This window comes from Notolepis coatsorum (assembly GCF_963971535.1).
Source record: "Notolepis coatsorum genome assembly, chromosome: 2".
Taxonomy (NCBI): domain Eukaryota; kingdom Metazoa; phylum Chordata; class Actinopteri; order Aulopiformes; family Paralepididae; genus Notolepis; species Notolepis coatsorum.
In genome coordinates this window covers 142026797-142051374 of record NC_140166.1, presented here as the reverse complement: position 1 = coordinate 142051374, position 24578 = coordinate 142026797, and the positions used below count along the sequence as shown (strand labels likewise).

Genomic DNA, 24578 nt, shown 5'->3' with positions numbered 1-24578 from the left:
TAACTGAATTAGGTTTATTATAAGACTTCTGACCATCTTGTTCTGGCGTTTTAGACAGGGTCAATTTTCAGAAAATCATAACCCTGAAGGCATTTCGTGTTTATTTTAGGTACACAACATTTCTAGGGGTATTAAGGGGTGCTGAATCCAAATCTGCTGTATACCAAGCTCAAAAATGTCAAACAACGCCTCAAAATTGAGAAATCCAACATGGCCGCCAGCACCAGGCCCTCTCTCCACAAAAACAGGTGCTAAACCCACATTTCTTATTCTACTGACATGAAACTTTGCACAGAACATCTGCACATATGGAGGAAGAAGGTAGGAATATAGCTGTGGTGCAACCATGAGAGTAACAGGGTGTTTTGACTGTCTAACTGTAATCTTTGTATAGGCGAGGATACAAAAATGACATTTCTTCAGTGTTTGCAGGAATACTGCAGCAATTTGGTAATAACTATACAGTGTGGGACACCAGCATTGGAATCCCCCAAGTCTTAGCTTTCTTCAGGTACCAAGTTTATGCAAGTAGCTCTTATAAATCTGGATATATAAGCATTTTAATGTAAGCATGCTGTTTTAGGCGAATTTTCAAAAAATAAATGGTGGGGCTTAATGAGTTAAGTGTGACTACACAAGGTACAAACCTGAATTAAATGTGCTTTTGTAAGTTTTCTTACATGGGGGATCCAATGCCATATATATTTATATCTCTGCTGTATACCAGGCTCAACATTTTCAAATAAGGCCTCAAAATTGAGAAACCCAACATGGCCGCCAGCGCCAGTCTGAAATCTATTTAAGTGCATATCTTTTTGACTAAACAAGGTAGAAACATGAATGAAATGTGTTTTTATATGTTTGCATACATGAGGAATTTAAAATCATATCCTGATTTTAGATCAGTTGTGAAAATGTTGCTTGAAACTCATATTTATAGCAGAAACGGTGGTCGTTATTGATGCATAACTCATCAACCAAATAAGAAAGAAAAGCAGGATGATCCCAGGCCATGGATTTATTCATCAAACTCTTTTCTCTTGCATTATTTTAATTAACATGCCATTTATGCAAATGATATAGTCCTTAATATTCGTACAGTAGCTTATGTACAGTAATTTATTGTCAGTCATCAATCGTATTCAGGCAGGTGTCGCAGGTGTCTTGCAGTTGCATGATTCATCCAATGCCACTTTTCCTGAATAGAATAGAATAAAATAAAAAGGTTATTTTACCATATCAATATAAGTGAATGTACGTTTGAATACTTGTTACAGTAATCCTTACAGTGACAGCTTATTCACGCAGTGTTCCGGCAGGTGTTGACTTTCTTACAATTGCATGCTTCGATACATGCCATGTGACTCTTCCTGAATAGAATAGAGTAGAAGAGAATTGAAAGATTATAGCCATCTCTCGTACAAGTATATTCGAACACATGATACAATTGTCCTTACAGTGATTTATTCTGTTCCTTCATTCCTTTTTTTCTCTCTGTTATAGGCATATGTTCACAATTCTGTTAACAACAAACAGTCTAGAGTATACAGTCTTGCAGGTGGATATGCTCTACCACATCATAGTTTTACAATCTAATAACATTGATCACTATCAGCTAATCCTTCATACATACCTGCAGCTGCAGCGTTGGCTGAGGCACTCCTTGGTACACCCACATGAAGTGAACTCCCTGCAGGCTTTAGGCATGGGTGGCAGAGAGAGTAGCTGTGGCACTAGCTGTCCTTCCTTGTGTATCCACCCCATTTCATCAACAGGAGGAAGATCAGGGTGTGGCAGGTGAGCTTGGTTCCAGATGCTTGCTTGATAGTGTGAGCGCATGATGTGGAACTTCACTGCATCCGAGGTTGGTGGCAGAGTCTCTTGTGGACGGCCTTTGCAGAATAACTTGACTCTTGCTTTGTTGCACGTATCCACCTCAGGCACACCATAGATCTTGCAGATGAATCTCTCTGTTGATGTCACAAGATCTTCTGTGAAAGGGCCCTTCCCAAGGCCAGCAAGATCAGTGTGATGGTGCTCGAACACCTGCCAGGCTGTTTTCTTTCCATGACCACTGAACTGGGACACACTGTCACATCCGGTGAGGGCATGGAAGGCAAGGATTGTGTCCAGTTGATCATCAGATAGTAGCTTTCTAATGTCATGTACTGGAAAATATTTTGGATCCTTTGATGTCCCAGCTTTCATGTAGAGATGCGTACATCGGATCCTGTCATAGTGAGCCAAGAGTAGAAGCAGCACATCTGTGTCACGCGCTGACACGACGATTGTTTCCATTGGAGCCTGGATGCAGTGTAAAATCAGTCGCATATCAGCTTCCTCATGGTCAGCACTCAGAGAGGAGACTTCAAGATCTGGATCTGTTGACTTGACGGTTGTCGCTTCAGCAAACCCCCCTGATACTACAACTACAGGTTCATCATCCGGGCTGTGTTCTATCAGGTGGTTTGAGAGTAGTTGAGCGAGATCTGATTTGTTGTCTTCAAGGGCCATGAAGCTCGACCAATCGGCAGGAAGTGGAACAGACTTGTTTTTGATTTCACGACGTACTGGTCTGTGGCGCTGTTTGCGTTTCACCCTTGTGCCTGTTTTGATGGATTGGTCATGGTATCTGTCAAAGACGACATCTACCCTCTGGTATTTTGCTCCCATCTTCAACACTGTGTCAGTGAACTTGTTGGCATAGTCTCCAAATGTTGTAGTGTCAGGTGGCTTTCCGAGTGCCATTACCAGAGCTTGGCCATCAATGACCAGGCAGCTGGGTCCCTGAAGGGTAAGATCTGCAGGGATTTTAACTTGTTTCGTCAGTATATTTGCTAACACAGACTTGTTGGTGGAATGTAGACTCCCGTTAGTTGTGGCCAGAGATGGCGGGATGGGCATGAGCTCATGCTGGAGAATATTGTCAAGGTCTACCTTACGACCTGCTCTGTAAGCTGTGATGAGCCTTTGTAGAATCTGCCTGTCCACTTTGATGGTGTTTTGCTTGTTCTTAGAAAGTTGCACAACTTCATACAAAGAGGCAAATGTCTTGGCTTTGTTCTTTCGAATGGGTGATTTCAGGTTCAGGTGCTGGTCACTATCTGGAGGTTCACACAAACGTTTGTCCACAAACATGTTCAGTTGTGCCTGTCCAAGGTGTTCTGCGCCAAGTAGGGATTCTTGAATCTCCGGTGTGACTACGTCCTTGTTGATTATGTTTCTCAGTGTGTCACCCCCATCTTGAAACACTCCGTGCTCTTTCAATGACACACAGAGTCTGCTTTCATCAGTGTCGTCTCTCTCCATTCTACTCTTTGTGCACTCGGTGTGTGTGTACACATCGTCTTCTTCGTCTGTTGTCAGTCTCAGCATTGTTGTTGTTGTCTGAGAAGCTATGACTGTTCTCAGATTATATGACAGTGTCCATCTCCTGAGGGATGTTTCTATTCTGGTGATTCCTACCAAGCCTCCACTCTTTTTTCCTGTAGCATTGAGCCACTCTGTACTTTGATCCGCTGAAACCTGATTGAAGTGTCGATCACTGCGTTTTACAACGAAGTTGCCTCTCTGAAACTCGAGGATTTCTGGTGGGAGAGCAGACATCTCAGCCAGGTACACAGTACCCCACCGGGCGTAGTTGATATGATTGTACCTGAAGAAGAAGGGCAGCATACGTTTGAAAGCATACAGGTGGAGATCCCACAATCCATCACGTTGTGCTCGTGTAAAGTAGAGTAGGATGCTGACCATAGTCATGTAGTCCCACCAGAATGCAGCGTTCGGGTCATCAACTACAAGCAATGCAGCAAACTCCTTCATGGGCTGCTGGAATCTGTCTGTAGAAAGTAAGTCGACCATCTGTGCGATGTCATCAGCAACTGTTGATTGGCAGAGATCTGTGAGCTCAGCTCTCAGGGTGACATCAACTCCATCCAGATATGCATAAAGCCGTGGGAGTAGTAGCTGCCAAAGAGCCTGCAGGGTAAGTTTGTGGGTCCTCATGGCACGTGCATACCCCTTTCCTGCCATGACATGCTGAGCAGCATTTGCTCCCAGAAGATCACACTTGACCCATAGCTCGCTCAGGCCAGAATCAGCCATGTGTTGTCCGATCACACCCAGGAAGTTCATGGAAATGTGAAGGCCTCCGAGGCAAGGGATAAGCACATCCTTGTATTCTTCTACTGACCACTTCAGTTCCAATAACTTCGGATAAAGTGCCTCGTCCACTGTGAGAATGACATGTTGTTGTTCCATTGATTTGGCGACATGGAGCACTCGCTTGACGACTGTGTTCAGTGTATCGAGTTCCGATGCAGGAGCCTGGATGATAGGTAGGTACCCTACTGTAGTTTTCTCTGGGTTGACTGTGCTTGCCTTTTCATTGAACAATGTCCAGGAAGGCATTGGTTTCTGAGATGTCCTGGACATGTGGAAAGCCATATCAGTAGCTTGTGCTTTCTGTGCTACGGGACATTGCTCAGATGACTGTGTGAAACAGTCTGCTGCTATTACACCACTGAATGGGCGCTCTGTGATTCCTCTTTTTGGTGCAGGTATGATATCAGTCATTGCCTGGGGGATGTTGAGGGTTTCTGACTTGGAATGAAGATAAATCCCTTCCAGGAGATCACCTACAGGAGGACCACGTTGCCAGGCAGCCACTTGAGTGGCATGGAATGTCCCTTTTCCATCCAGAGTGTACTCGTTGATGTCGACATTGTCTGTTGAGAAATGAACAAAGCGCCCCCTTACTAGATTTAGTGGAACAACAGCACCGTCATCATCCATGGTCTCCAAGGTCTTCTTAGCCAATGCAGTATCAAGTTTGAGTACATCACGGTAACTCATAACATGACCTGCCTGGTGAAACATGTTTACCAACTCCTTCGAACATGTGGCTTGATGAAGGGTACTGGCCAGTTCTATGTGCTTCGGAGTGAGGAACTTGTCTCCACTGGCTGTGTACATAAGATCCTGTGCAATGCTGCGGACTCTAAACTGTCGTTTGGCTGTGTTCTTATCATCATCAATATTGTCATCCTCCAGAAGGTGCTGACCACCTAGTAACAAGTTGAGGAACATGTAAAGGCTGTTGGGTATGCTGTCTATTGCTCTGTTTTCACTGATGTCTATCCCTTCTTGTTTGGGATGAGAGAGCATGTCCCTTCGGATCTGCAATGCTACATGCACCATGTTTAGGAACATATCTTGATCCTCATGTTGGAATGTAGGAATGACTCTCTCAATGTCTGCAGAGTCGTTTTTCACCATTGCTGATACTGGAATATGCCGGTATTTGGATGGAACCAAGACAGTACGAGGTTCATTTCGGGGCTGATCATGCAGTACAACAAAGTCGTATATGCCCTCAAGATGATCAGCTATTTGTTCCTTGAATGTGTTCCTTCTGCTCAGAAATCTAGATGGTATATCCAGTTGAGCCTCATTAGCGAGTGTATAGTACCGGTCCCACACATGTACAAGATCCAGAATATCCTCTTGCTTTGCTGATTGTTCAAGTTCTTGGCAAAGCCACTCCAATGGCATGTCTGTGCTCGTTAGTGACATTTCTTCCAGGCGTTTGGTCCTACGTTCGAACTTGGTCTTGCAAGTCTGGTGATAGCTCCCTTCTGCAGCAGTAAGATCATTTACACAAGCTAGTCGCACTATTAAGAATGAGTCATACTTTGCTGCTTGTAGTATTCTGCTACTGACTCTCAAATCTTGTATGTCATGTAGTGCTTCTTTACGAACTTCTTGGCAAAAGATACATTGCTTCCAATCCATTGGAGGGATTTTGCTGCGTAGCCTAACATTTTGCATAGTTGCTGTGGATGCACAATTTTGAGAATTTTCTTCGATCCAGCCTTCAACCTTTCAATTTTACCTTTATCCATGTATGGCGCTCGGCAATCCCTATGCCATAAGAAATGGTGAGGCAAGTCTCCTTGAAATATCTCTGTAAGTCGACTAGTTGCATCTCGAAAATTGTCATTATGTAATTTTGACCGGAGTTCTCTGATAGTGTTTGCTGACTGGAGGCCATCCTTACTAACTTCCATGAGCTTTTGCTTTTTGTCTTTCTGACAGATGATGCACAACTGCAGCTCCATTGACACTACACTTTCTGTCGCTTCAGCCATGGTTTCAGTCACCAATTGACTAATTCAAACCTATAAGAAGATTTGAACAATCTTAGGATAAGAATGCAAACTGTAAGACATATGTATTGATTTAGCTTGCTCATTAAGACAGAAACGTTAGCCTGTCGTAGTCTGGCCTCTAAGGCTGAGCCCGAATGTTCGAACGTCCGAACATATTAAAAAAAAGAAAAAAAAAGAAAATGTTTTTTTCCTTTATTTTTTTTATTTATTATTATTAAAAACGAAGGTTCAAACATTTGTTTGAAAAACCCTGACGAAGTTCGAATCCCAAAAACAGGGTTCGGGGACAGCCTTACTGGCCTTGTGAGATCACAGTAACATTAGCTAGTGACTAGCTAATCCCAGCTAAAAACTTGCTGACTAATGTTAGCAGCTAACAGGTAAAGCCAGCCAGCCTCAGCCTCTTCTGTGAGAAGTGTAAGGCTAGGCTTCTTTCTGAGATCTAAATATGATAAAAAGCTACAATTATTTACACATCAGACACTACAATCACTTAACAACATAAAATGTCAAATTATCACATCAAAACAATAGCCATGACTTTACCTAGGTAACAGCTGTTATCTGTCCCATAGCAGAGAGGGACATGTGGATGGAGAAGGGGGCAGGGGTTGATAGTGGGGATGCAAAGGTTCCATCACAGCACATCTGCCAAATTATTTGGGAAATAATAACAATAGCTGAGAAATTATTCATAGTTACAATTATTTTTTCACTATCTATATCATAATGAGATATAAATCTGAATATGGCATCGGATCCCCCATGTAAGAAAACTTACAAAAGCACATTTAATTCAGGTTTGTACCTTGTGTAGTCACACTTAACTCATTAAGCCCCACCATTTATTTTTTGAAAATTCGCCTAAAACAGCATGCTTACATTAAAATGCTTATATATCCAGATTTATAAGAGCTACTTGCATAAACTTGGTACCTGAAGAAAGCTAAGACTTGGGGGATTCCAATGCTGGTGTCCCACACTGTATAGTTATTACCAAATTGCTGCAGTATTCCTGCAAACACTGAAGAAATGTCATTTTTGTATCCTCGCCTATACAAAGATTACAGTTAGACAGTCAAAAACACCCTGTTACTCTCATGGTTGCACCACAGCTATATTCCTACCTTCTTCCTCCATAGGTGCAGATGTTCTGTGCAAAGTTTCATGTCAGTAGAATAAGAAATGTGGGTTTAGCACCTGTTTTTGTGGAGAGAGGGCCTGGTGCTGGCGGCCATGTTGGATTTCTCAATTTTCAGGCCTTGTTTGAAATTTTTGAGCTTGGTATACAGCAGATTTGGATTCAGCACCCCTTAATACCCCTAGAAATGTTGTGTACCTAAAATAAACACGAAATGCCTTCAGCACTTTATACAAGCACATTTTCTGAAATTCTGCCTAGTCTATTTACCCTCCTCTAATTAATAATAATAATAATAATAATAATAATAATAATAATAATAATAATAATAATAATAATAATAATAATAATAATAATAATAATAATAATAATAATCATCATCATCATCATCATCATCATCATCATAAGGGAGTCAACAAGGTTTTAATTGCCAGCTTAATTTCCCCCACAAATAACTTATTCCCAACCCTCCCAAACGACAAGGGACTTTATTGGACAACATTTCAGAAGGGAATTATTGATTGATTGATTGATTGATTGATTGATTAATTGATTGATGAAAAATGTATTAACAGATTGCAGAATGGGTACAGTACAGTACGGCTCAATACACACAATTGTTAAGGGGATGCAGACCAGAGAAAGACTTTCGTCTTGTTTACATCAGCGTCCCCCATTTTCAATTCATCATAACACAATTTTTGTATTTGTATTTATTGGTTTAAAATACAGAGACCGTGCATATTAAGGAACATTTGACTGTAAATATGCCAGTTTAGCCAGGTTGGCTAATTTAAGTCTCTGGGGCAGGTGACATGAGCACTACAATAATTAAGACATAGTACAATAATAACACAGTAGGAATCAGTATACTGTAGGTTACAATACACTAAAATACATACAAATAAATACATTAAAATACATTACAATACATCACAACCCCTCAGTTAAAATGGTCGCACACTTGACCATCTCTCAACCATGATTTTAAGTTAGTTTTAAATTAAATGTAGCTTTGATACTCCCTGAGCCGTGTTGGCAGACTGTTCCAGGTGTGGGCTGCTCTCACGGAAAAGGCTGCCTGACTAAAAGCAGACCTCCTGTTTGGGACTACACAGTCCCCTCTGACTACAGACCTGGTATATCTGTCAGCAGATGCTTTCTGTTTTATGAAAGTACAGAGGGGGGGGAGGAGCCAAGCCATGTAGGATTTTATAGGTAAGGCAGGCATCTTTGAATTTGACGAGATTGTCCCAGCTCAGTAGGTTCTGGTTTGCTATGCTATGACAATGGTGGTGGCTGTTTGTTTTCCTGTCCAGAACTTTCACAGCCTGATGGTAAACTACCTGTACAGATCATAGTGTTGTACAGGAGGCTTGTGTCCACTAGTCAGACAGTATGTTAAATGTGACATAATAATGGCATTAAAATACAGTGCTGCTGCTTTTGTTGACAAAGAGTTTCTGATGTGACCGAAGTTTGATAAGTGAAACTTTGTTGTTTACTACTGATTTGATTTGTTTTTTTAAATGTAAGATTGGAGTCCATTTTTATCCCAAGGTATCTATATTCGGACACAACTGTCAACCTTTCTCCTCTGACATAAACATCAGGTGAGACAGTATTCATCAGCCTCTTTGTAAAAAACATGCAAACAGTTTTTTTGGTGTTTAAATGAGCTAGTCAACCATTCAGTGACCGATGTCATTACCGCTGTTAACTTGTTTGCAGCTTGCTGCTTGGTTTCTGCATGGACATAAATGACCGTATCATCTGCATACATCTGGATGTCAGACTTATTGCATACAGCTGGAAGATCATTAATGTATAAACTAAACAACAGCGGTCCCAATATAGATCCTTGGGGGACACCAAAACCACAGCTAAGGGCAGAGGATAGCTCACCATTTGCCCTTACTCTCCCTGAGTTCTACCTTCAAGATAAGACTTCATGTATGTGATGGTATTAGGGGAGAAGTTGTACCGAGAAAGCTTGGTGAGCAGGACACCATGATCCACAGTGTCAAAGGCTTTCTTTAGATCTAGAAATGCGGCTGCAACAACTCCCCCCTTATCAAGCTTATTTAATATTCTCCAGGAGGAAGCAGATTGCAGTCTCAGTTGAATGTTTTGCCCTAAAACCAAACTGCATGGGGTGCAATCCAACGGAGCTGGTGCTAAGGTGACTTGTTAGTTGTTCTGCTATTTGTTTCTCTGCTATTTTGGAAATAACAGGTAGTTAGCTACCTCAGAGGATTTACCTGCTTTGTAGATGGGGCTTATTATAGCCTCATTCCATGCTCCTGGAAAAACGCCTTCACTATAGGATCTATTTATGATAGTTGATATTGGTCCAGATAAGCATTCATTACATGTTTTTAGTAGCATAGTGTTTAGACCATACACATCCTTGGCTTTGGAGTTCCTCAAGGAATTCATAATTGTTGTCACTTTTGTTAGTGATTTCACACAGCTCAAAGATTTTGATCCACTGGAGACATAGTCAGATTAGTAGGGGAGCTGTTGCAGAGTCTGCACCGACTCTACAAAATAGGAATGACATACAGATAGACAGTACTGCTACATCTATACATTTATGACATACCAGATCTACAAATACAGTACTGTTTGTGATACAAAAGAGTCTAAAAAAGAGAGTATATACATTTGAGGGGGAAGAAACTGTACATTGGAGGGGGTGGGGAAACTGTACATTGGAGGTGGTTGGGTGGGGGGGACTGTACATTGGAGGGGGTTGGGTATTTTTATTTTATTTACAGGGGCCAGTTTCGGATTGCAGTCTCCCGTAGGTGCTCTTTTAGAGAGGTTTTGAAGGTGGGTAGTGATTCACATTCCTTTACGGCTGTGGGTAGGGCGTTCCACATTGATGTGGCATAATTGCGAAACGTGTTTAGTCCCTTGTTTGAGCGGAATCTGGGTTTAACATGATTTATGGAGCTCCCTCTGGTGTTGTGGTATTCACTGACCTTTGGGAAGTATTTTGACGTGTACATGGGTACCTTGGTCGTGTAGTGTATCTTGTAGACCAGGCCCATTGCAAGTTGCTGTACTCTTGTCGTCTACTCTAAGCCGTCCTAGGTTATCAAAGTGGGCAGGGGTGAGGTGGGTTCTAGGAGTAAGGTCAAGCAGTAGTCTGACCAGTTTGTTTTGTGATGTTTGTAATTTAGTTTTTAGCGCCTTTGAGGTGCTTTGGTACCATGAGGTGCAAGCATAGTCGTAGTACCCTTGAATGAGTGCTCCTGCTAGAGTCTTCAGGGTATTCTTGTTTACCAGAGGAGATCCGGTACAAAAATCTATTTCGTTGGTTGACTTTTTTGATTACATTGGATGCCATTTTGTCACAGGAAAGATTTGCCTATAGGATGGAACCCAGGTATGTAATTTCATCTTTCCTTGTGACAATATTGTCACCCACTGTAACTGAGAAGCCGTCGGTCTTGCTGAGTTTGTTATTTGATCCGAAGAGAATGGACTCTGTTTTACCCAGGTGTAATGAGTTTGTTATCGGCAAGCCAGGTGCAGATTCTGCCGAGTTCTGAGCCGACAGTTTTTTCAACCTGTAACTTGTTCTTGTCAGAGACCATCAGGGCTATTTTGGCCGAGTGAATTCTCTAGAATCAGAATCAGGTGTATTATCAAGTATATTTGCACAGTACAAGACAGTTGTATACAATTACGGTATGTATCTGAAACTCTTATCTTTGAAAGAATTTAACTGAACGCTTTAATGAATGCTGACTATGATGCAGGCTCTGCTCTGGTATCGCTAATACAAATACAAATACTACAAAGTAGTCAAAATGCATGTACAAAAAAATACCCCAAATATACAGTAGTTCGCAAAACAAGGTTTTATTGACTGTGTGTTGCCTCCGTTTATGGCATTTCATTCATAATGACACTGTGACGATGGACAGATTAGTTGTGTGAAGCTATAGAATAAAGATGGTCCTCCTTCCTTCTGTGCCACCCGACCTATCTCAAAGACTGCCCTCTTCCCTTGATCCTCCGAGGGCGGAGCTTGAGATACAGGTAAAATCCATCACGTCCTTCTTTCGTCTCTTCTTTTCCATCCTGGGACCATTATTCACAAAGCTGCTCCGAGTGGGAGGACTGATCCAGAGTCAGTTTCAGTCTGTTTAGTTTGAATACAACCTCGTTCCCAGTTTTATCTCCTCCATGAGATAAAGCCTGGTAAAGAACTATGGCCGAAAGTGTGTATGGGGTAGAATTTCCGGTGTATGTACTTCCCCTGGAAGCTGCTTCCGAACGGACCAAACTTTTCCCGAATCCTGTCGGCAAAACAAGCTAGAACGTCCCGGTCATGTAGTCAATTCTTCAGGCAAAGCCGTTGCAGTGGCTTAAACGAGGAACTATTGTGCAGCTCACACGTTTCTATAATTGTTTTGTCGAAACCGGAAAGCCTGTAGCAGCCTGTACTTCCGTTTACACACTTTAGGAGGCATATCTTTACCAGCCTAGTTTGAATACGGTCATGATAAGTGTTCCAGGTCACTGATCCAGAGTCAGTTTCAGTCTGTTTAGTTTGAATAAGGTCATGATGATAAGTATTCCTGGTCACTGATCCCAGATCAGCACTGCTCTTACTCTGGGGAGTAAATATGGGCCCTGTTACTACATGTGGATAAACCAAAGCAACATTACAACTACTCTTAATGGTATATGATGCAATAGTATTGTGACATGTTGTCAGATCAACACACATGCTACAACTTCAGTATAGTCCAGTTCCAGACATTTATAGAGTACACACAAACACACACTGGACAATAGTAATAACTGACACTCGTACATTCTGAGAAACTCACATGCTATGTGAGAAAATACATCTCTATAATATGATGAATATCAGATCAGATGTGGATATTATGGCCCGAATGACCCTTTGTTCATTTCAAACAAGGACTATTATGGTTATTTTCAACCCAGACCGCGTGTCTCCATCAAGCATACAAGTAAGAGTGTCCTTGATCGCCCTAATGTTGTATTATGCATGCCTTTTTTGTCCTCCCGCCAGGCCGTCATTGTAAATACGATTATTTCTTAATTGACCTGCCTGGATAGGTTAAATTAATACAATTTAAAATCCTCTGGCATCATACTGATCGGGGGTTGGACAAAAAGTATCCAACAATGCAAAGCATCTATTCCACAAATACAAAGCATATTTTGCTGTGTGAGCAAGCATTAATATTTGCTACAAAGAATTAGAGCGAATGTCAACTATAAAACGTTACAGCTTACACTGGTTGGTGTTAATCAAAGCTGGTCTCTCTCTGGTACTAGTAGGTACCTAGTAGGGGTGTAACGGTACACGTATCTGTACCGAACCGTTTCAGTACTGGACCTTCGGTTCAGTATGCGCTGTGTACAGAACAAATACAACAGTACGTTAACCACTAACGGAACGCACATGCAGAACTTTTTTTTTGCGTGCAGAATTTTATTCAAAACTCCAAGTTCACGCGCAGCGGACTAAGCGGCTGTCTACCACCGCAGAGACAGTGGGATCGAATCCAGCTGCGGTACCTCCGGCTTGGTCGGCCATCCATACTGACACAATTGGCAGTGTCAGCGGGTAGGGAAGCCGGTGGGTGGGTCCGGGTCGTTGTAAACAGCGACTCCTACAGTTCGGTCGGGGCGCCTGCACAGCGAGGGAAGGATCTGGAGGGAGGTAGTGTGACCTTCCACACCCAGTGAGAGTCCGCGCTGCCAGGTGAAAAGAAGCGGCGGGCTGGCTACACATGTGTCGGAGGAAGCATGTGATAGTCTCCCCCCTCCCAGACCGACGGTAGGGGGTAGAGTGTGCAACGACCAGGAAGGGGATTGGGAATAGGCATAACGACTAACATTGAGAGGGGAGAAAAACGGAAAAAGAAGGGGGGGACCGAACCGTGGTTTTTGTGTACCGTTACACCCCTAGTAACTAGAGTTAGCTGCAACATTTGGTCGCTGACATTAACTCCATTTTCTTTTAGCAGGCAATGTTTGCATTAATGTTAGCCAACAGTCAAAGAGGACATGTTAAAGACGCTTTGCATTGTGGAGGAGATTGGGAGGACTGAGTGACATCACTAATGGTGGCAGCCATACTTAAAAGGTGCTGTAAATTGTATTATTTTGTTATAATAAGTGTTAAATAGCTCTACATTCCAACAGCCATCACTGATATAGAGTGTCTGGTCAGTAACATGGGTCTCCCAGTCCCTCCACTCTGCAGTAAACAGACATCACATCACTGATAAAGAATGTTGGAGATGCACTGAATATGTAAATTCTAAACCTAACTCTACCACAATGAAATACTCATCATCACAGGTGTGCGCAAATATAATAATTTCCATCCCTGATCAGGATACTTCCAGCAGCTCGTTTGTCCCCATGAAGTCAAATCAATACAATCCGTCTCTCATCTTCCTCTCTCAGGGTCGCTGGTCATTGTCGTCGTGTCGCTCGCCTCCCAGGACGGCCTCCTCCGCTCTCTTGTGTTTCTGGAGGGTGGCCTGCAGCCGCCAGTATCTGAGATACAGCCACATCAGGCTGCCGTTCTTCCTCCCGTCCGCGTTCATCAGATCCGCGCAGTGCTTATCGCGCTTAAAGATGTCCTTCAGGTCCGACTCCAGGTCCACGATGGGTCCTTCTTCTCTGACCGCCCGGAGGAGCATGTTTGTCTCCAGCTGCAGCCTCCGGTGTCGAGGCAGCAGCACGGAGCAGTAGGCGCCCTGCCGCTCCACCAGCTGAGCCTCCAGAGCCTCCAGGGCGGCCCGCGTCGCCCGCTGCCGCACCCCGTCCTCCTCCTCCCGCTGCAGGGCCTGGCGCAGGACGAGCCCCGCCGCGCCGGACTCCACCAGCTGCCGCTTCTCCTGCTCCAGGGCCTGGCGCTCCTGACGAGGGAGAGGGAGGAGTTTATTTATTCATCCTTTGTGAGGCTGGCCGAGACAATATGCCATTTTGGAAGAATCGATAAATCGGGTCAAAATTATCGATAAATATTAGGGATGTCTGATATTATCGGCCTACCGATAATTTACCGATTTTTTACATAAAACCAGACACACAATACATAAACAGTAGAAATCCACAATAAATCACAGGACTATTATTGACATAATAATAACAATAATGACAGTCCAGTACTTAAATCAAAATAAATGTAGATTAAAATATTTACCCATAATAAATGCAATACAATACATATGCTCTTGCTCGTTCTCCCCCCCCCCCCCCCCCTCAGGACCCCCTCTTGGACAATCCATCCATTATTCCGTTTGACACCAGGAATTACAAATTCATATGCTAACCTTTATCCTCTCCACCACCTCTAACCAGATTGCTATGCTGGCTTCATTAACACCTAAAAATCTTGCGGTAGATATCTCTAGATAAATCACATCGAGATAGGTAAGAACCCATACCTTCCGGCACATTTTATCCGGTTGAATCCAGCGTGATGCTATCAGCTTTTTAGCAGCCGTAAGACCGGACAAAATTAGTCTCTTTACCTGTATAGAGGCTGCTAACTGAGAAACATCATTCAACAACAATACAGAAGGCAGTACAGGTATGGTCAGAAATAAAAATTCTGATAATTGCGTGGTTACTTCTTCCCAGAATATCTTAACCGGAGGGCATTCCCAATACATATGCATAAATGTACCAATATCACCGTTTAAACATAAGGAGCATCGAGAGTCTTGTTTAAGCCCCATTATGTACAAACGTCTAGGAGTTAAGTAAGTCCTATGAATAAAATTAAGATGAATCTGTTGATGATCCGGGTTGCGTGATGAAAGCCATACGTTTGCCCAAACTTCATCCCAATCAAAATCTAATGTAATGTTAATTACCTGAAATTATTCAGTTTTTTGGGGGGGGAAACCCTGCATACCGTAAATCCTCAAATATAAGACGGGTCTTCTATTTACCTCAGCTGCAAAGAGCACCAGGCCTTTTTTAGAGAGAGGCTTATATAAGAGGCAGGCCTTAATTTCTAAAAATGACACTCATGGACATAATCCCTTCATTTTCAGACTTTTATTGCATTATTATTATTATTTTTTAATACGTACATTGTCTGTCTACATTTATTTAGACTAGCATTGGTATTTAAATATTGAGTGCAGTTGAGTAATTGTGGGATTAACGTAATTCACACACTGAAGTTGGAACTGTCTATACTAGGTTGTGGGGTCCGGGGGCGCGAATATTAAAGGCAACCAACTTGTGTTCGGCTTTTCTCCGATTGGCCGCGCCCCCCCGCCCCCACGCGCAGGCAAGCGCAGTCGTCCCACGTCCCAAATGAAATCCAAGGAGCGCGCGCGAGCGGCAGCGCGGGCAACCAACTTGTGGCTGCTGTTCCAACGCACTTGTGTTGGGCTGCGGTAGCAGTGGAGCGCTATGAAATGCGCTGAACTAGAAAGCGTAACGTTATTATGTTTTCGCGTTTTTAACAACCAACTACCAGATTCACTCGTGTATAAACAAAGCCCATACAGTTATGAAATGCGCTGAACTAGAGCGCGTAACGTTATTATGTTTCGCGTTCCATTGATTAACGCCATTACCTGCTGTGCTGTAGGAAGCAGAGGTACAGTAAGTTACAGTAGGTGTAGGTTACATGTTTAATCAAAGCCCATACAATTTTTTAGATGAATGATTGTGGATATAATATAGAAAACACATCATTATGATATTGTCAGAGGGAGAGGCATGACTTCGCGACAGCCATATTAGACACTCACTGTACATCAGTGTGGAACTGTAACGTTATATGTTATTTCGCCCGTGGAGGCTGCTGAGCCTGAAGCGGCAGCGGGGCGACGCGGTGGTTTATCCCCGGCTTTCGTGCGCCACCGCCGGCTTGATACAGCTTCAGCAGCAGCAGCGGCGGTGCTCTGTTGTAGGAAGCCCTTCAATGACAGCGGCTCTCATATTTTGCGAATGCATAAACTATATCTTAAATTATGGCTATGTGTCTAATATGGCTGTCGCTTATCAATGACTTCGCGACAGCCATATTAGACACATCGCCATAATTTAAGATATAGTTTATGCATTCGCAAATATGAGAGCTCTGTCATTGAAGTGGGTGGTGGCAGCATTACTAACAGTAGCGATTTTTATTGTTTTGTCATGATCAAACATAATCCCAACATAGATAGGAGGTGTACTGTATGTCAAATGTCGGTCATGTGGTGGAAGAGTTTAGTACAGTCACACAACAGAACACCGCTGTAGTACAGTCACACAACAGAACACCGCTGGTTCGACCAGCGCTTCTGCCGCGCCGCAAGGGCGTGTGCTAGTGGATTGATTGGCCGTGTGGCCAATCAGAGAAACGCTGAACGAAAAGCTGAACACAAGTTGGTTGCCTTTAATATTCACGCGGTCCGGGGACGGTTTAACGTGTGGTACTTTCTCGACTTCCTCAGTTGAATCGAGTTGTTTACATGCAGTAGCTTTAGCTACTAACGTTATCATAGCATCATGGTCTGTAATGTGTCAACTGGACAACGCCAGCCTCGTCTGCCAAGATAGCGAACGTTAACGTTTGCAAACGAAGTCAACGTCATCCAGCTGACACCACAGATCTAGATATTATGACAACGTTAGCTAGCGGCTAGCGCTAAAGCTAACCAGAGGGAAACGTGAATGTACGGTAGTCAGTGTAGCGGGAGGCAGCACTTGATTTCCATTGGCAAGAGTTTATCTCATTCTATATCACGGCACGAAATTTTTTAAAAATACTTTTTTTTGCGACCTTATATTAGAGACCGGCCTGTGTTTGTCTAGATGCATCAACACCCTTTATCGGAGGTCCCTCCTCTATTTGAGGATTTATGGTATATCGGTATCGGTATCGGAAATTAAGAGTTGGACAATATCGGTATATCGGTAAAAAAGCCAATATCGAACATCCCTAATAAATATCGATATTTTTATTAGTATTAAAAAAAAATGAATTATTTTTTATTTAACAAATTTATGTTTATTTTGCAGCAATTCTTTGTCATTGCCGCCATCTTTAGTGTTACAGATTTTCCCCATTCAAAACTACCACAGTGATCCTTCTCATGTTATAGTCGGTGGTCTCTGGATGTGATGGAGGAGTGCACTGCATATTGAATGCACAGTGCAGAGTTGCAATTCAACTGAATTTACATGAAATGGGGATGTTTTTAACTAAAACATGCCACAAGACCTAGTATTTTAGTGTATAGTATAAAGAAATGTTTCTTTCTACGCATGCAAAAAAAACGACAAGTGACGCCACTTATCGATTTCCTGCAGTTATGGATAATTATCGGTAAATCGATAAGTGGTCTCAGCCTTAACACATTAACTGCCACGCTTATATCCATCGATGTTTGATCTCTGCCAGCACTGTAAGTCTATGGAGATGTTCACCTTCTTTGCAGGGCTATAACTTTTTAAATTGTATTGCTAAATTGACATTACTATGGCCCATTCAACATCGATTATCTATCGTTCAGGATGTAGGAACGTTTTACTTTTTCATTCACACATTCATACGAAAATACCGTCTAGAGTATAAATATGTTTTTATCATTTTCTGCAGTATTTCCTAGAACGTGAGATATAGACATAAATGCATATATTCGATTATCAAATGCCGTTTGATACCGATGCACGCTATAATAAAAATTTCAACTGTACATGGTCCTAAACGTTATGACTGATCATGCGCGGGTGAACGGAGGGGGGGGGGGGGGGTCGTTTATAATTCCGTGATTGACGTTAAATGATTTATGTAGTATGGGTGATATATTGATCAGAGCAGTTTGTATCAATAATGATAAACACTCACGCTGAAACTCACGGCATCCTCCTCTTAGCGTTGGGCGATGATACTGGAGCAAACAGATCCCAGTTATGTGATGGGGATCGAGGCGATCTATTTCCGGTTTGTATAATACGAATACACGCCCAAATCATGTTGTTTATTATGGCAACGATCCATATCCACGGTGTGTGTATTGAGTCCCGCGACGATATACGAGTGGCCGGACAGAATAGGGAGACGCACCGGGATCACAAGAGATCCACTTCCGGTTGCAACTCGCCGATCAGCCACCAGGTGGCAGTATTGAAGCGTTGCAGAGTTGTGCTGGCTCAGACAGCATCAGACCAGCCTCCGTGATGGAAATATGAATACCATGGCAAAAATATGAAATATGTAAGGGATAATGTATAGCTACGAGGTCATTGTCGCAAAATAATTGACCGACACGTAGTTTAAAATACCGAGCCGCTTCGGCGAGGTGTTTTAAACGTCAGTGAAGGTCAATTATTTTGCGACAATGACAGAGTAAAGCTATACATTATCCCGCTTATTACATGGCTAACTTACTAACAATATACCTAATTCATTTGACAAATCGCAGTTGTTCTGTGGCTCTGTCAGCCCAAATAAAGTGATTATTATTATCGCGGGCAGCCTCTGTTCTGGCTCCACTGTAATCTACACAAGCGGCTCGGTATTTTAAACTCCGTGTCGGTCAATTATTTTGCGACAATGACCGAGTATAGCTATACATTATCCCGCTTATTACAAGGCTAACTTACTAACAATATACCTAATTCATTTTACATCGACTCGCAACACTGGTTCTGGCTGCGTTCTGGCTCCGCTCGTCGCTCCGCCCCCTGTCATCGCCGGCAGCAGAACACCGGCAGTGTCTAATTGCACTGAAACAGTGTGTGTCAGTGGGCTTGATTGCGAACAGCTGCGCACAGCAGTCATTATTGAAAAAATGGGGGGGCTATTGACCAATCACAAGCAAGCATTTCGGCGAATGTGAAAACGCCATGTAATAAAATCAGAATAACGTTGTACGCCGTGATCTGGCAGAATTCGCATGAACTTGAAACACGTCGTAAGCCGTTTCCGGCGGAGAAAGGGAAAATCTAAGGGCTGGCGATTCTTGCTAAAAAATTTGAATGACGATTTTTCTCCTTTACCTGCTGCAGCTGCTTGCGTTCCACCATCAGCTGCTGGCTCTGGGACACCAGGGCCTGTTTGTAACCTTTGACCCTCTGCCTCTCCTTCTCCAGCTCCAGCTCCAGCCGCGCCGCCGCCCGCCGCCCCTCCGTCAGCGTCTGCCGGTACCGGATCTCCATCTCACCGCTCACCGCGGACACGTCTTGGTTGTACTGCGTCTTGATGGCCCAGATCTCCCTCTGAGACTCCCGAGTCCAGATCCAGCCTTGGAGGAGGAGGAAGAATGGAATTAGCCAGGGATGCACCGAAATTTCGGCCACCGAAAGTTTTCGGCCGAAAATGGCAAAAAATTGCCTTTCGGCTTTTGGCCGAAAGAGTTTTTTCACCGAAAATATATCACCGAAACAGAAACAACCTGTAACCTAACGCGTGTTGTTGTGATGATGTCGCGCTGTCGGGAGTCGCGCTGTTTCTATGTAAACTCTGCGCGCAACGCGTCCAATAAATGCGTCTTTAACATGCTTTTATATCCTTATTTACTATATGCCCGTTGCGGTTAATCACTGAGTGATCTAATATGCATATTATTCAGAGCGAGAGGGGGGGGGGGATTGTGTTTCTCACATTGACGCTGTCTGTCTGTCGCGCGTCTACTGTGCCAAAGTCAAGTCTGGGGACTAGAAAGGTGCGCTCAGTAGAGCACAGATGTCCGCTGTGGCAGCCAGAGAAAAGATGGAATTCATGTACTGTATGCATTCAGAAGTGCTGAATAAATGTTTTATGGACCCATAAGTGATTATTTATTATTTAAGTTAAGTTTAGCCATAATCATATATTTTTCCATAATCATAATGTTCCACAACATTGGTAAAAAAATATCTATTCCTAGAATTAGGGCTAAAGGTCACAGGGTCACGACGTCACAGGGTCCCGGGGAGGGCTGTAGTTCCAAGCTTCGTTCATAACGTTGACGTTCGAATTCTAAATCAACATTTGAATTTTTTTTGTATGTGTCTATTCATTCTGTTTAAAACCAATGGGGTTTTTCTTCACAGTTGCGGATAAAGATTAGGCTACACTAATATTATAGTATTATAGTATATGACTCATCATAAAAACTTAAATAAAACATTGATCATAAAGGATGTAGCCCATCTGCATCCGCTCGGCGCTCCATCAAGAGGTCACCATCACTTCCGTACCAACCATCACTTTCGTACCAAAGGCTACACTAATATTATAGTATTATACTATAAGACGTAATCACTTTTGTACCAACCGTGCCCTTATTGGATTATTTATGTTGACGAAACTGATTAGTTATATTCATTTAAGGTGAGACACCCCAGGTGAATAGGCAAAATAAATATTTGAATAGATATCACTATGAAACTTTCCCAGTTTGTTATGTATATAAACTAAGAAAAAATATATTGCAAGTTTTCTGAATCGTATGTTTATATATGCAAATGAGGCACTTCCCCATTAAATATGTGCACATTTATGGATGCAATAAGGCTAAATGAAGTAAAATAAACAACTAAATGTGTGTTATTGACGTTTTATTGTCACTAGTTTCATAGAAGACATGTTTAGGAAGCAAAATATAACAAAATCAACAAAAAAAAGTATATTTGCCTATTCACCTGGGGTGTCTCGTCTTAATTTTTTTTTAAAGACTAATTTAATCAGATTAATCAGTATATTCAAATTGAGGATTTCTTTTTCTTTTCTTCATGATTACATCATAAAATACGACAGACATTCAAAGAAGAGAAAACTTCAATAAAGTTTCGAATGTAAAAAAGAATTACATTCGGTACAGCCCTACTTTAATCCCGGTACAGCCCTACTTTAATCCCGGTACAGCCCTACTTTAATCCCGAGGGAAATTGTGCACTACAAATCGCTCACAGTAAACAATAAACATTTAGGTAGACAAAAACAAAAGTCACGAATAAGAATAAAAATAAGCCTAAGAATAAAATACAGTCCGTGATATTTCCTATGTTATGTATATACATTCTAATATAAAATATACAGTAAAAATATACAGTAAGTGTACGGTAAATCGGTAATTAAAGTGTAATATTGTACAATGTTGGTTTAAAAGTAAGAGTCCAAGAAGATGGTACTGTCACCCTGTGCTCAGTGATACAGTGAAGCACAGTGATGCATTATAAAGTCTGATCATGTCGGAATGAAGGACTTCAAAGAGAGAGAGAGGAAGAGACAGAAATGAGGAGCATTCAGTGAAAAGTAAAACAAAAAAAAAGCATACTTTTTAGCCTAATCTGTATAATACCAACAATAGCAATTATAAAATGATTGTCATGACATGACATCAAACTCACGGAAGGCAGCCAGTCCCAACATAGGGACCAACAGGGCATAATTCCACTGGCTCCCACTCCCGCCACTCGCTGCAGGACCCGCCCCCCCTGCTCTGGCATCTGGCTGAATATTCCATCTGGGAGGGTCATTCAGGTTGTTCATGGGGGCTACAGGTTCATACATGCACACATACACACTCACTACATCGGCACACAGACACAGATATACACACTCACTACACAGGCAGACAGACACAGATATACACACAAAACAGACAAGAAACACAAGAGTTAAGAATAGCATCACAAAGGGCTACAGGTGTGAGACTTACTGTATTTTAAGTTACTATGGTACACTACACTATAATGCACACGCTCACCACACACTTAATATTATTGCACTCGCAAGGACCTTCTTGTTGACCTTACATTTACTCCCTAACCCTAAGACTGATCAGATTCAGATAAGCAACCATCACAGTAAGTAGGAACTACCTACTGACCTTTGGTTAGAAGAAGTCTGTGGCTTTGTCTTACAAGACTAAATGGACATGGCCACCTCATTGTGACCTTGGGTTTTTTATTCTTATGTCTCAGACAAAATGTTCTATTCCTGCTATCTTGAAATTACCAATTTGAAACAACTTTACACAAAACAGGTAATCAGTTGCAATACTGGTGACAGGATTTCAGCTTCATTGACTTGACGACCCGCATGTCAGCTAGTTACTGACAAACTAAGGGGGACTAACGTTAGGGGATGCATGATGACTATGTGCACAGCGTATATTCTCTCCCCACTGTATGTATATTTCTCTCCCACCCGCCTACCCCCTCCTAATGTAGAGTCTCCTACCCCTCATATGTATATGTTAGGATCTATGGGTAACAGTACTGTATATTTGCATGTAGTAGTAGTAGTAGTAGTAGTAGTAGTAGTAGTAGTAGTAGTAGTAGTTTATTCAGTCATCTCACACAATACAATATACACCATCATTTAACAATATTTGATTTTACAGTGACTGAAAAGGTACAGACTGAAGCATAATGCTTATACATGCCTGTCCTATATTCTTAACAAAATTAAGACTCCAAAACAATATTCTAAAAGAAAATAGCAATTTTATTATTCACCCTTGTAGTTTTCAAAAATTACTTTACAAACCATTTTCTTAAAAACCAAAACAAAAGCGAATGACTCATTCTTAACTGTATATCAGCATTGTTCCACAAGTTAACCCCAATAATAGAAATACACCTCCTTTTAATCCCTTTTTGAACAGTAAATTTACAAATATCTCTCAAATCATATTTTCTTTCATGTATTGAAAAAAACCTTTGCACCCCGTCTGGGAGTAACTTTATATGTCACAAATGTAACAGTACTATATACCTGTATATGTCATGTATGTCCGTCCCTATGTCATGATGTCATGTAGTGTGTATGACTGTCATAATAAATGTCACTATGAATTGATGTAAACAAGACAAAAGTCTTTCTCTGGTCTGCTTCCCCTTAACAATTGTATGTATTGAGCTGTACTGTATTGTACCCATTCTGCAATCTGTTAAAAAAGTTTTCAATCAATCAATCAAACCACACACACACACAAGCGAAGCTAGCAAGCTAGCCAACATGAACGTTAGCTTCGCAGACTAGTAAGTTAGCCAAATACCTAAATAACACGTTAAAGCATCGCAGTCAATAGTCTCTTAACAATATGGTGGTAACTCTCACCTTGAATTAAACGTCTAGGTCACTAACAACAACAACAACAACAACAACATAAGACTGAGGTCACTAGACTCCATTTGTCTGATACTTCTTCTTCTTCTTCTTCTTCTTCTTCTCTTCTTCTTCTTCTTCTTCTTCTTCTTTTGAGTTAATAGCGGGTCGCGACCACAGAAAGGCGCATACCGCCACCTACTGTACAGCCCGGCAACTGGAGCGGATAAGGCAAGCGCCGAGTAGGGTAAATCTGCAGTGCCGTAGCCCCATACATAGTGTAAGAGCCAAACCTTGAAAAGTCATATTTTGAATATATTTGTATTTTATATATTTAGTTATTGCATAGAAAACGAGCAGTAGTTTAATTTGTAATGCTGTGGTATGTTATAAGCCATATTAAGCATATATAAGCCAAATAACTCGAAAAAACTACATGATTTGGACGTATATACTATTATACAACCTGGAAATGGATCGGGCATTTCTCCATCCCATAATAGAAAAAATTCTGTTCCACGCTCATCTGCCAGCGGCGCGAGGAAGCCACGGTAAGATTCAGCGTTATATTCTAACGTGTTCCATATAAACTGCTATGATGAACATATGACCCACTCTGGATGAATCATCTAACGCTGCCCACGGAATTATAAACGATCCCCCGCCCATCCGGTCATCATCAGATGATATGTAGTAACTCCTAGAAGCACATCCAGTTGACATTTTTTATCTCGCACAGATTCCTACCAAACTGTATTTGATCATCAATATAATGCATTTAGGGCTATAAATCACGTTCTGAAGAAAGCTGCAGAAAACGATAAAAACATACTTATACTTTAGACCATATTTTAGTATGAATATGTGAATGAAAAAGTTTAACGTTGCTACACCCTGAACAATACATATAGGACATTGAATGGGCCATAATAATGGCAATTTAGCAATAGAATTTAAAAAGTTATAGCCCTGCAAAGAAGGGGAACTTCTCCATAGACAAATAGAGATGGCGAGGGATGGTAAATTATGAATTTAACCCATGGCGATCAAAGTGTTAAGCAATCGAAAAAATTATATACATAATGTTTCAGTCTTCTCATAAAAAAAAATTAGATTTTGGGGTATTTTCCTGCCTTTGGTCCGTTTTGCATTCACATCTCAAATGAACGGCAGCAGGGTTCACTTGCAAGAGTGAATGAGCTTT

At 41.9% G+C, this 24578-nt stretch overlaps 1 protein-coding gene across 1 annotated transcript; it reads right to left on the bottom strand.

Moving 5' to 3' along the window:
• Window positions 1-11197: 11197 nt before the first annotated feature.
• On the bottom strand, window positions 11198-23512 carry ccdc127a (coiled-coil domain containing 127a). The gene is made up of 4 exons (XM_084308794.1): window positions 23387-23512; window positions 21670-21884; window positions 19336-19580; window positions 11198-14237 (listed from the first exon to the last, which is right to left on the bottom strand). Exons 2-4 carry the CDS (start codon window positions 21830-21832, stop codon window positions 13776-13778), a joined length of 870 nt encoding a protein of 289 aa, XP_084164920.1. The 5' UTR covers window positions 21833-21884; window positions 23387-23512; the 3' UTR covers window positions 11198-13775.
• Window positions 23513-24578: the final 1066 nt, after the last annotated feature.